The sequence below is a fragment of the Zootermopsis nevadensis genome, unplaced genomic scaffold (assembly GCF_977971745.1).
Source record: "Zootermopsis nevadensis isolate Lab colony 2312 unplaced genomic scaffold, Znev_1.0 Znev_ptg000019l, whole genome shotgun sequence".
NCBI lineage: Eukaryota > Metazoa > Arthropoda > Insecta > Blattodea > Termopsidae > Zootermopsis > Zootermopsis nevadensis.
In genome coordinates, this window is record NW_028259151.1 from 7321034 (window position 1) to 7334670 (window position 13637).

Here is a 13637-nt window from a genome sequence, read left to right on the forward strand (position 1 = left end):
ATGGCATGGTATCTTTCCTAACCTCTAAAGTGTGATACTACCTTCATGTCATAGGACGGTGACAACGAATAGGAGACAGCTTGTCAGAGTGAAGTAAAATGTAGACTAGCATGTCCAGGGTAGTTGAGAAGATTTTATAATAATCCTGAAAATGAATGAATTTTGGTGTTACGGTGAAGCTGTATAACAGGTCCAGTAAGCTGATAGTGGATTTTGAATCTGCTTTCAAGAAACAATCGTGCCTTGGGTTTGTGCATATGTACTGTATGTGGATGGTGATTTAGGTGTGGTTCCTGTTTATTAGCAAAATAACATTTGTCCTTCCTTTCCAAACTTGTCATACATAGCCTTTGGATTTTGGATTTCAGAAACTTCTTTATTGACTACACTACCTTTTGATTGGTACAGTAGTATCCATCAGTAAACATCTCCCTCCTGCTGTCATACCATATTATGAGATTTGTTGAACAGTATCATTACAATACTGTTATGGGTAATGGGTGTAGTTTTGCCGTCTGTAATATTTTTATTTCCAAAATGTTTGATGACTGAAAACTGATGTCATTGAACTTGTCTGTTTTCTGGGGGATGTGCCATGTAGACTGGTAGAAGTTTACTAAGATTTCAGATATGCTTACTTCCTCCATCGTCAGGGTGGTGACGTGAGTCATTTTCATACTTGCCACCATGAGAACCTGAAATGTCACCTGTGGTATCATTGTCAGAAATAGAACATTCATGTAAAACTCCTATCACATCCGGTTGTAAAGATTATGTGTTATTCATGATAAGCTACAAATGTTATCTTTTCCAGATAAGTTAAGTTTGAAGCTTATCTTTAAACAGTATATGTACACAAGTTTGACATCAGTAACTTTGTTGATTGCGTCAAGAAGGAAGACTTTACCAGAACAAAGATTATTCTGGCGTTTGTAAAATAAATGTGTGTGTTTTTGGCCGTATGTTATTTTATACAAAGTGCATAATATGAACATATGATGGGCAGGTCATGTCTGTCCCCATGTTTTATCATCAAAACTGCTGATCTGAAATTTTCTCAGAAACAACAAGAATGTAACATAAATGACAGAGTTCAGTATATAACAAGATTATTAGCATGCATTTGTTTTTCATTCTGTTGTTGAAGGAAGTATGTACTTAAACATTAAAGTAGGAGGCTAATATAATAACTGAAACAAGCTCTATTGAAATGTTAACTAAAATTAGTGTGGTTCTATATAATATTCTGAAAATTTTTAAATATTGTATGATTTGTCATAGGATGTATACAGAGCATGTTTCATGATTCAGTAAAATAATGTCAATACTCCAAAATAAACTTATGAAGGAAACAGTTTAATTACTGAAAGAGCTATAGGATATGTACAGAGCATTTTTCATATGATTTCAGTGAAATAGTGTCAGAATTCTATAAAAGAAAGCAAAGGTAAAACAGTGTAAGTATTGGAATAGCTGAATGACAATTCTTTTCCTTAGCAGCAGAGTCACCAAAAATTTTGAAATGTCCTCAGTCATATTATGCTGCTTGTAGCATTCAAACTGCTTTTTATGTAACAATCATTTCTTGATGTACTGCTTACATTTAAACATCAGAACCAAAGACACTTTTTCAAGATTGTAGCTTCTGTACTTGTAATCTCCCTGCCAAAATGAACAACCATCTTCAGCAGGACTCTAACACTGAACAGATTTTTTGATGTTATTGTCTTTGTTCATGTAATAACCAGAAGAGTAAATGCATGCATCACTGAATACTGTGGACATTTCCAGTGCTTAATATAACATTGTTTTTTGTTTCCTGATTTTAATGTAATTAATTTTGTTACAAGTATAATATATGTAAACTGCAGTTTATTTTTTTATTATTACTTGTAAGTTAAGCATGTTAAGTGTTTTTGTGCAGTTTAAAGCAAAGCTTGATATTTATGTAAAATTTACACCGGCCAATGTGAATTCTGAATAGATCACATAGACATCTATACAATAAACCCTTGATTTAAGAGACTAAAAGGGGGAAGGGTTGTTTGGCAATGCTTCTTGTCCAGTGAATCGAAAAGTTGTTTTTATGATGCCACTCATGCATCCTTAGACCATAATTTCCATCAGGGAAAAAATCCTCCATTAAAACTGAAAATACCTCATGTCCAAAAAAAATTGTGCAGTACCAGGTGGTGTCCATTAAATCTGAAATCTCTTAAATTGATGCCCATTAAATCGAGGGCTTGCTGTACTTATCAGCTCCATATATTGAGCTGAATGTACATGATGCTGTGTAGTATGGTGTGTGGCTTCACAAAAGTTTGAAATTGTGCTGTGTTTCAGAAGGGTGTGCTCCTGTCATTTGTTGCGGCACCACTTTATGATCAGATCCTGTACTTGCAATCTTGTTACAGTCTAAAATTGTTTAAGCTGTGTGCTCTGTGTAGTAGTTTAGTATATTTTATTTGAAGTGTTAGAGGTTATATAGAATGTGAATTGCTGGTTATAAAAACTTATTAGAATGTTATTTATATTTTGAAAATTTAATTATATTAATTCCTTGAAGTTAAAAAATTAACAAAAGTTGTGAACATTGCTCATAATTACAAAGTCTTCTTTGGGTATGCAGTAGGTTGAAGATGGGGTTGGCAGTGGCAGTAATATTCATGATGGCACTTGTAATCCATTCAATATGTGCACAAACTGTAGATCTCCTTTGCACGGAACAATTTTGTATGGTAAGTTTATCATGAATTAAATACTATTTCAGGTAGTTGCTTTGTAGTGCGTACATCACATTCAGTTGCCAGTATTTAAAATTGTATTGTAAGATGTCAAATGAATTGCACATTCTCAATTTTAAGTTTGCAACCACTTTATTCGTCAAGTTGGTAGATAGGTAGGACTATACCTTAGTCCCTGGAACATGGTCTTTCCTGAATAGTTGGTAAGTACTTCAGCTGTTCAGAAAAGTCTACATTGTTTTGGAGGCTGCAGAACCTTTGCTTGTGGAATGAGTATTTATACACTTTACACAGTTTATCAACTTCGGCAGTCTAAGATTTGTGATCAACTGACTTTACCAAGTGGTGGTGGCAGGGGAGCAAGTGACTTTGGCGATGAGCAAGGGAGGAAAGAGTTAATGTATTTCTTGTGGTTTCAAACTCAGTGATAAATGAATTGCACATGGTTGTGTTAATATGAAAATTGAACTTGGGGCCATATTCTTTGTATTGACCTAAATTTTATTCCTTAAATGGGTGTAATACCTTTGAGAAAAACTGAACTGGGGCAAATAACGTATTATATTATGTTGTTGGGATTGCAAAAAATGAACACAAAATGCAGAAAGACTTTAGATTGAGAAACCTTGGGTTTTCACTTTAATATGATGTCTTGCCTGCATGTACTCTGATGAAAACCACTGAGACCATTTGAAGCTATTTTGTGACATAAAGTCATAAATGTTGTTTGGTATCGTATATATGTATAATGAAACTGGAAAGACAGACATTCTGTTTATGTACATAACTGCAGTGTTGTAATCTAGGATAGTGACTATCAAATTGCTGCAGCAACAACATTACCACTTTTAACTGCTTCCTCTCACATTGAAGTGCTCTGATAACCTGTATTTTGTAAGTTTATGGATTATGTGTAAAAGCATAATGGAATAGTGAAAGTAAGTTGGTTAATTCAATTCCTTTTATGCTGTTCAGGACAGAGTCCAGTGGGGGGCTTTTATTAATTTGGTGATGTACCTTTGGGTTCCGTAAGCCAGCTAGCTAGTTAGTTAGTTTGTTTCATGCTGTTTATTATGATCAATAATTACTATTTACAAAAACATGTATTGCAGTCAATAACAGTGTGATAGAATTATTCAATACTTGTAATATTACTCATAATTTCAAGATTTGTTCTGTTTACAGGAACAAACAACGCAGTTCCCATGCAATGAATTGCCAGATGAATGTAGCGACTCCAGTACAATGAATGGCATCATATTGCCAGATCCTTCACTTTGTAACTGCTGTGATTATTGTATTGTCTACTTGGGTAAGTATTATGGATAATGCAATAGCCAAAGTTCATCACAACTGTTACAGTAGTTATTATGGAAGGTCTGTGTACACACGCACACAGGTATGTGAAGGGTATAACATGTCTTAATCAGCTGTACATCATGGCTTACAGGCAGTTCAGCTGATTATATTTTTCAATAGCTTATCACTAAAGGTTAAAAGTTTTGTACAAATGTAAGGATGAATTGTACACCAAAACAATAAAAAAAGTTGTTATGAACATGGGTCCGAACCTTTATAAGTTCCAGCCCTCTTTTCTTTCTCAAAATCTCTGATACAGTGACTGTTTTTGTTGATTTCCCTCTGCTTGGAGGGATGCCAAGAAGCAGAGGTAAGAGGGAGAATATTGTAACTTTAACTGATAACTTCAGTATCAACAGCACCATTGTCATTTGTGATTAATTTACAGCATCCAAATTCTGGATCCTTGCCCTATAAAATTAATTTGTTTTATTAATGGTATCCAATGCCAACAATAGAAAGTGTGATGATAATCACTGTGTGAACAGGATAGCTATATCATTGTTGAAAAATCAGTCAGGTTGTGGTGAATGTTTATTGGAAATTAAATTATTCACTACAAGAAATGGTGAACATGGGAGTGCAGATGGCAACAGTAATGTAGACAGGAGGTCACAGAGAACATTTAAAGCACTTGCTATGAAATTTACACTCTGATTGTCAACATAAAATATTTAACATAAATGCCATGTTGGAAATTTGGGAAAGGAAATCAGGGCTGTCATGCATTAAGGAAGTGTTTTCAGACCCTTGTTTGAACAAACTTTCTGCATTGTTTTGGTGTGTAGGACTCTCTTTTACATTTGTGCCAGACTTTTTTAAGTTACACTCTGCATATTATAAAAACTAATATAATACTTATTGCAGCTCTAAGTGGGATGTATGTATCCTGCCCTCCCAACATGTTTGAAGGTACTGTACACAAAACATCCCATTTTCTTGCTTTCTTTCACTGTCAGTGAGAAATGCTATGTGTGTGTGCTTTGCTGATTTGTCTTACTCTCCTACTGGTTGGCTTGTTATGTAGCTCCATTGCTATATCCAGCTCTTGGACTAAGCTTCACCCCAAAACTTGACTGCACATAATCACATATGCATCACGGCTCTGTTGGACTATGGTGTGACCCCAGTTCTTGGCAACAGCTATCAGAGCAACAGAAATGTTTTTAGCCAAGCACAGTTGCTACAGGTTGTTCGACTCATCTTGATCAACACTGTCTTATGGATGTTGCACCCTGGTCCATCAGAATGGTCACCTGCCTTTGTAGTGGGCTAAAGATTATTGATTTCAGGACCCATCATTGACATCTTGTTGGGAGCCCAGTGAATTGTGCAGATGCTGCAGCAACTGACATCTGCCACTGTTTACAGAAGTTATATTGCTGTATTATATTCCCTGATGTAATTATTGGCTTGAATCTTTTGTCATAACCTATTCTCAGCTTACATTTAATTTTTATATTCCAAATGAGGATGAAAGTAGAACATTCCCTCTGCCTTATTTTTGTCTCTTCCTGCCAGAATGTGGCTGATGAACCATCCTAGGAATTGCTTGACCCCTAATGTACTTACTGGCCACTAATGGTACAAGAGGTGGGTAGCCTGGACTGAGATTTGAGTTGGAAGTATCAAAGAGGAAGCAACAAGCTCACATTCTGTCTCTGTATTCTATTGTCTGTTTTTTGCTGTTTCAGACCTTACAGATAAACTTCGCTGCTGAAAACCTTTTATTGTATTTTAGTAAAATTTTCTGTATGTTACATAATTATTTGACTTACATACTTAACATTTACAGAAGAAGGGGATGACTGTGTTCTTAATGGTCAAGGACAGCCTGTACATGAAGCAGTATGTGGGCCAGGATTATGGTGCATGAAGGAAAGTGACAGTGATTCTGCTGCCTGTGTCCCACGTAAGTTTCAATTTCTAAGTGCATTATATTTATTTAATAAGAGTGGACAGCATGCTTCATAGCACTTCATAATCTGTACAGTTAGAAGATGTATTTGTCAGTGTAATTATAATTGGTGTAGTAGTTACAGTTTTGAATACAACAAAATAGGTCGGCATCTGTACTCACTATCATGCTTCCTTAACTGCGGAGGAAACATTGCAGGTTAGAAAGCTTGGCACACTCAATAAAGAATTTGGAATTAATATTAATTAATACAATTCAGAATTGATAAGTTTTTGCTTCTTTGTGTGACAAGTGTTAGTGAAGAAATGGAATAATATTTCTGCATCATTTCTAATTCATATGTATTGTACACATTAACCTCAAATAATTTGTATGAGTTGCTGAAACAATATTTACCTTGTGTCTCTGCATTGTTTTCTTATGGTCCACCTGTGAAATCTTTGAGACTAATCTTTTACGAATGTCTAGGGTTTTATCCTTTCACTGATGTCTATATTGGCCAGTCGTGAAAGAGCGTACGATTACAATTAATGCACTTAATGCAATGATAAACTTTTCCAAAATGGATGTAGTTTAATAGGATCAAAACCCATCCTCAGCTTAAAGTCAAATGATGATAATAAAATATACAATTTCTTGGATAAATTTCAGTTTTAGTGTAAGAAAAAAAATATGAATGTCTTCTGACTTCTGTTTTTATGAATGTTTAGAAGAAACTGCACTCATTTTCTGAAATGTGATTCATGACATGAGGACAAAAAGAGGTTTTAATAGATTAATCCAAATCCTATTACTGTAGTCAGGGCAAATGTGTGTGCTGAATATCCCTAAGAATTAAAAGGGGGTAGCAGGCAAGGAAATATCACTGCATTCAACAGAAACACATAATTCTTTTACTGTTTTGGAGCTATGACATAATATTTTGTGTTGACAGAGCAATATTCTGCAACATGATAATGTAAGAGCCTACACAGGCACTGATACAAAAGGCAAAATTGAAATAGAGAATGCAGTCATACCAGTGACTTCACTTTTGTCACTGAAGAATGGTCTTCATGTTCATCTTTCTATTGGGTGATCTGTAAATGTGTAGGACAGGCAGGGGAATGTGTGAATACCTAGAATTTTTATCAGAAAGTATGTAGCTCAGATGTTCATATATACCTCAAATATGAATGTTATCTAAACAAAATTATTGAAAAAATTAGGTTATGTGTTTACAACAACCCTTATAGATTACAGCATCATTCAGTTTATTTATGGAGGTGAATCTCAGAAATATTTGCGATTATGTAAGACTCCTGCATTTGTTATACTTATGTTGCATTTCCGTAAATTCTTACAATATAAAATTGCATCTGCCATAAATTACTTAGCAATTAGAATGTAATAATTTTGAAGGCATTTTTAAAAAGTTGTTAACATTCTTCATTATACAGCTTTTAAAATAAGAAGTCTGAGGTGCATATGTAAGAGTATGTTTAGATTATGAGGGTTAAAGGATTTGAAATGTGTCTTTACCCTTGTCATTAGATTTCATTCTTCAAATAACAGATTTTGTTTTCGTTTTGATACAGTTATTTCAGATTGTACAAATGAACAAAGAGATTATGACCAGGCTAGAGAAAATGGGTCATTGGGGTTTACACGAGTGCGTCCTCTATGCGATGAGAGAGGGGATTACCTGCCAGCTCATTGCATTGGTGGTTCAGTGTGAGTAAGGATTCTTAATTAAGTGTTAGCATCTTTTGTAGTTTTTCCCATTTGACCAAGGAGTGACAAACTTTAGAAACTCTGCCTTATTGATGAAGGTGGTGTAAGCTATACAGAGAAGAGACTATTCGACTGTTTATGAACTTCTCCTTTGCCTTTTCTGCTCAACTCTAGAACCTTTGTATGATGAGCATCCTTCAATGAAGTTGGCAGTCCTTGGTCAGATGGGATTTAGTGAACAAATGTAAACATATGAGTGATGTTTATATCTTGCATTTGATTTTTGCATAATATTTTGTCACTTATTTGGTAGAGTTACTGAGTGGGATTGAGTAATTAGCATTATGCTTCATATTTAGGAGATCCTAGGTTCAGAATTCTGCCTGAAGGTTAGGTATCCTTAGTGGGGTTCTTGTGATTTTTATTAGTCACTCCTGGCAAATGCTGGGATAGTATCTTAAAACAGGCCATTATTGCTTCCTTCCACATCATTTCCCATACATAATTCACAAAGTGTAGTTAAGTAAATGAAGACATGTTTAGCAGGGTTACAGAATAGACAACAAATAGATTTAATTTTTATTAGCATTCTCAACTAAAAGTTTTGAAACTGCACCTGTTAACTTAACCATGTCTGTCTGTCTGTCACTCTGTCCACATGTAACAACATGAGAACCACTGAATTGATTTTCATGAAATTTGTTGTTGAGGAGTGCTACTAAAATTTGTCAACATATTCCAGTTTTGGTCAAAATTGGAAAAAAATAATAGATACGTTAAATGAATACCTACATGTGTTTGTTTGTGTGTGTGTGTGTAAGTGACAAAATTGGAAACCCCTAACCAACCGTGGAAGCATGTATGGGAATCATCAAGGATTCCTCCATTCGTTAACCAACCAGACATGTGCAAGTTACGCCACTCATGCAAAGCTTATTGACCCCAGGAAATTATGACGTTACTGGTGACATTCACAGAGGTAAAAGGTTGTTTCTAGCAAATTCACCAGAATTATTATGCTATGTATATATTTTCCCACTTGTTACACATACTTTTCTGTGCGGTGACATATGACTGTCAAAACGTCATGGTTATCCAGTAGTAGTTTGTTAAAAGGCTGAAGCTGTGTCACTATTTTGATTGTCACTGCAAGAATATTGCTGCCTTCATCATCACATCATTTAACCCTGATGATGGAGGCAATAAGGACCTCTGAAACGTCGGTAAAATTCTACCAGACTACATGGCGCAACAACCCAGAAGACATGAAAACCTCAAATCCTACATAATGATGAAAGTTGTGTTTTTACAAAGTAGATGTTTCCATGAGGTTTTCCCACATATATTTGTGTATGCATATATTTAACCACCATGCATGCTATATGCTCAGCATATCTGAATGGACGGTACTGCAGTTTGAATGTTGTCATGTAATGGTTTTGATATTGTTTTCAGACTTTCAATTTGTGCTCTCTCAAAACAGTTGATCAAATTATAGTTAACTTTTTTAAGTACAAGAAATTACTAATGATGTGGGAATATGATTTTCATTTGTTTTGCTTGTCCCTTATAAAATACACACGTCAGTGTATAATGCATCTCTGGTGTCTTCATACAGTCTCAATAAGGTCAGAAACTGCAAGATCTGTTTGACTTTCTTCATAATCTGCAAAGGAGCTGAAATTTTGCCATAAAATGGGTCACATGTATTGAAATATTTAACATCATGCAATCTTTGTTACAGTTGTTACTGCGTAAATCCTCAAGGAGAAAGGATATTTGGAGAACAAGTGTATTCAGCCTCTAGCTTACGAGAGACCATGACTTGCGGTATGTTATGATTAGTCCTGGTGAGGGATAGGCCTTTTTGTTGCATTGTTCAGTTTTTGAAGTGGGTTGGGATGAGATGGAATGCCATTGTCATTCTTTTATGTGCTCGATATTTTATACATTTTACTTCAGCCGTTGGAAGCTATGTTGTGCAGATATCAATAATTTATGACAACAGGACAGGTGAAATATTTCTCAGTTATAACAGCTGTAAAGCAGGTTAAACTTAAAGGCTCTTGGCAAAAACCAAAATAACAAGATTAGTTGAGGTATATTAAAAACTTTGACTGCTGATGGCTCATCACCCATATGAAGTATGCATAAAAGTTACTCTTAGTCATTAATGTTTATTTCAGAATGTTCACTGGCAGCTTGGAAAGCTGAACAGCTTGCCACAGAAATGGAAGTGTATTTAGAACCAATACATTGCCTTGAGGATGGAAGTTATGACCCACTGCAATGCAATGATGGCATGTGTAGATGTCTTCTGACAGGATCAAATATACCCAGTGCTGACTATCCTGTTCATGAAATTAACATTATGGAGGATAACCCAGTGTGCTGTAAGCATGAATGTTTCAATTAACACAATTCTAATACAAAGAATTTACTGATTGTGGTGGACAAAAATATATTGTTTTGTGCTTTCCTAGACTACAATGGCACTGGCATAAAAGGTAGAAAGCATTGTGAAAATAGTCTACCATCAGAGTTTAGTCTTAAGAATGATTGTTCTGTACTGCCATTGTTTGGCATTACTGTGTTTACAAAGTGTGCCAAGGTTGTTCCCTCCATTTCAGCTACAGTCTTGGCTACTGGGGATATGAAGATGTGGTGATAATGTTAGTAAGTTCCATAAAAAAAATAACAGAAAGAAGTTTACAGCTTATTAATATCTTTTTTCTCCTCTGAACACAATTTGAGTCTCTTTCGGGTTCTTACAGCAGTGAGTATGAAGATGGCTGTCTTCTGGATTCTTGTGCCATGTAGTCCAGTAGAAGTTTACGAGTGTTTTAGAGGTACTTACTGCTGCCATCATCAGGGCAATGAGATGTTAGTGTATGTTTGAAACATCAGTAAATCTCTACCAGACTATACAGCACACCAACCCAGAAGACAGTCATCTTCAGTTTTTCATTTCTGTTACAGTCAGTCATAATTATTGTGCACACATCAGTTTACTGGGTATCTGAACTTGGCTGAGTTTATTACACTTGGCCTATATAACAGGATGACAGAGGGCAAAGCAGGTATTCACCAGTTAAAAAAAAGCTTCACACAGCACTGTTTCTGTTATACACAAACTCTACTTATACTAACAGAGAAAGTTATTTTTGGCAGTGGTATGGAACACAGCACTTGCAATGTATATTATACTAACCTCCCTCCCCCTCCTGTTCTGTAAGATGCAAAGGTTTATGATGCAGCAAATACAGCCATTGAAAATAAAATGGCACCTCAACCCAAAAGTTGATAATTTTCATTTTCACTAGCATGAGAATCTTAAGTGTTGTATTACAGTTGACCATCGGATACATCAGACTGGCAAGTACAAGCGAGAGTGTGAAGAAAAAGCATCTAAAATTATGCAAGACAGAATAAATCTACTGTCTGAAGGCATCTTCCCTGTGGGTCTGCGCTTACCAAATTGCCAGTATGATGGCCGGTACAACAGAGTTAAAGTCACAGATACAGAGTAAGTGACAGTCATATTAACATTGCTACAAATTGAAGTTAAGATGTGTTTCTCCCTAGTTTTACACAGAAGAGCCCTCACCTACCTACTACCACCTTTTCTTCCCTGACAGTACATCTGTATGTAACTAATCATCTAAATATATCAATAATATCTACCTAAATATCATCGTAATTCCATCTGTTTACACATATGTGTCTTTCTGCTGCTCATTTGGATGTGAGGCTTCGCCTTACAACACGTAGAAGCCAGTACTGTATGGCTTCAGGTACTTTGTCATCCTTCTTACATATCCCAGGCATCATGCCATTTCATATGACCTGTACTTAATATCTACCTACCACATATGATTATTGGTGGATTATGTTTGAAATGTTGTAACATGTGTAACCCCTACAAATTTTATGTGAAGCATTTTTTGACATCATGATTATGTAATGAAATACAAGACAAAATAAGTTATATTCAAAATCAATGGCATACCTGTGCTGTTTATTAGTTTTTCAATAATAAATTTCTAGCTCTATCAATGAGGCATGAAAAATTGCAAAGAATATTTATAGAAATTATGTGTATTCCAATGTAGTGCAGTCCATGACAAGCCTAGTAAAGAAAGAAGATTCTTTTAATTTTCTTTCTTACTCAACAGGAAGATTTGTGTAGATCCAGATGGAAACAGCCTAGGATACAGTGTACTGCGTAACAACACATTATCTAATGGGATGGACTGCAGTAAGTAAAATTCATAATTTTCATCACTTCAACCTCTATGATATGAGACTTTAAATTTGCTTGCACATCATCACAGCCAGATTAAGTTGGTATGTAAATGCTTTAAAGTGCAGAAAATTTTAAAATAAATGGTAGTGTGTTGATTCCAACTGTCTGTAAGAAGTTCATAAATGGTCATGGTTCTGATAGGTGTTGTAGTAATACAGGTTCTTGTTTTATTGGCCATGGCAGAGACTATCCTGAATGAGGATTTTCATGTTTTCCCTCAGTCAAATGACTTAGTAATGCCTTGAAATAGACTGTGACCACTTACTCCCCAGTCCTTTCAAGTTCATTAATGCCATAATTAATGGTATAGTCCACACTAGAACAGCTTCGTACATTCTCTTACTGAAGACAGATTTTTTCGTAGTGACACATTTCCAGTTCTGTGACAACAAAATTTAACCTTACAAGACAGAAGATGAAAATTGCCATGAAACCATTAATCCAATGAACATATTTTATAGACAACTGTCTTTATTTCTCTGTTTTATCAGATTGTGCAAGAACAAGTTTTTTATTGAAGCAAGTAGGTGAGACAGAGTTGCCCATTTGCTGTGACAATGGAAATTTTAGAAGAATGCAGTGTCGCCGTGGTCTGTGTTATTGTGTTGATTGTAATGGCAACCAGCTGGGAATTGAATTGGATGAGGCAATTAAGGACGAGCTGAAGTGTGATGATTCCTGTAGCATATGTGAGAAGCCAAAACAAGAATTGAAAAAACAAAGCTCCATATTCAAATGGAATTCATTAGAGAGTGAGGAAATATCCCTGTATAACTTTTAATTAATTTTTAAATGTGTTTTATGACCTGATTACAGGACTCTGTGGATTTAGGCCAGAATTTTCCATCATTTGTGCTTCTTCTGTTCTTGTTTTGTCTCCAACATATCTGCATTTCACTGTCATATTTGAGCACTAGTTTAACTAATATATTATATAATTTCTAATATTGACTCCTTTACATTACCAAAATGTTTGTAAATTATTCCTTTATAATAATTAAAGCATCCTTATTTATACATAAAATGTTATCAAAAATAATTCCAGTGTAGGCCAAACAGTGTGCATAACAATAATAAATAAGTGGCAGAGATAACATTTTACATCTGGGTTAGGCCAGTCAGGAATGAGATTGGTTACGAACTGAATGACTGTAGTTCTATATCTGAGTGGGACTAAGATTTTCCCCTATCCCTGGCTCTGACACACACAACATTCTATGCAACGGCTACTGGAAGTCATGTTTCTTGAGGAAGAGTGGTTAGAACATGAAGATGACCGCTCAGCACCGTCTGCTTATAAGATTAATGATGTGTAGAGATGTATTTACACTCTGGTTTTACTGCATAAGGTTACATAGTAATTTAAATAAAACATGTGTTTTTCAGTACTTAACATGAATTTATGTGTTAAAATTCCATATTTTTATCTGAGCAATAACTGTGTTAAAGATTTGAATCTGAAGTATTTTTTAAAATATTTCAAATGTCTGGAATAATTTTTATGATAGTTACAAACTATTTCGACATTATATTTATCATGGTTTCTTCCCACAATAATACTTTAATTATGATGTCAACCAAAATAAATATCTTAACC

At 35.1% G+C, this 13637-nt stretch overlaps 1 protein-coding gene across 5 annotated transcripts; it reads left to right on the forward strand.

The window, feature by feature from the left end:
* Positions 1-836: 836 nt before the first annotated feature.
* Positions 837-13428, forward strand: LOC110837129 (thyroglobulin). 5 transcript variants are annotated; one of them, XM_022078969.2, is made up of 10 exons: positions 837-943; positions 2630-2738; positions 3930-4056; positions 5899-6015; positions 7599-7734; positions 9479-9564; positions 9921-10127; positions 11086-11260; positions 11910-11992; positions 12532-13428. In XM_022078969.2, the coding sequence occupies exons 2-10, from the start codon at positions 2640-2642 to the stop codon at positions 12819-12821; spliced, it is 1320 nt and encodes a 439-aa protein (XP_021934661.1). In that variant the 5' UTR covers positions 837-943; positions 2630-2639; the 3' UTR covers positions 12822-13428. The 5 variants fall into 5 exon arrangements, with proteins under 5 accessions (XP_021934661.1, XP_087207723.1, XP_087207724.1 ...); XM_087351597.1 differs by having other exon boundaries at positions 852-943; positions 2633-2738; XM_087351598.1 differs by having other exon boundaries at positions 864-1150.
* The last annotated feature ends 209 nt before the right edge of the window (positions 13429-13637 follow it).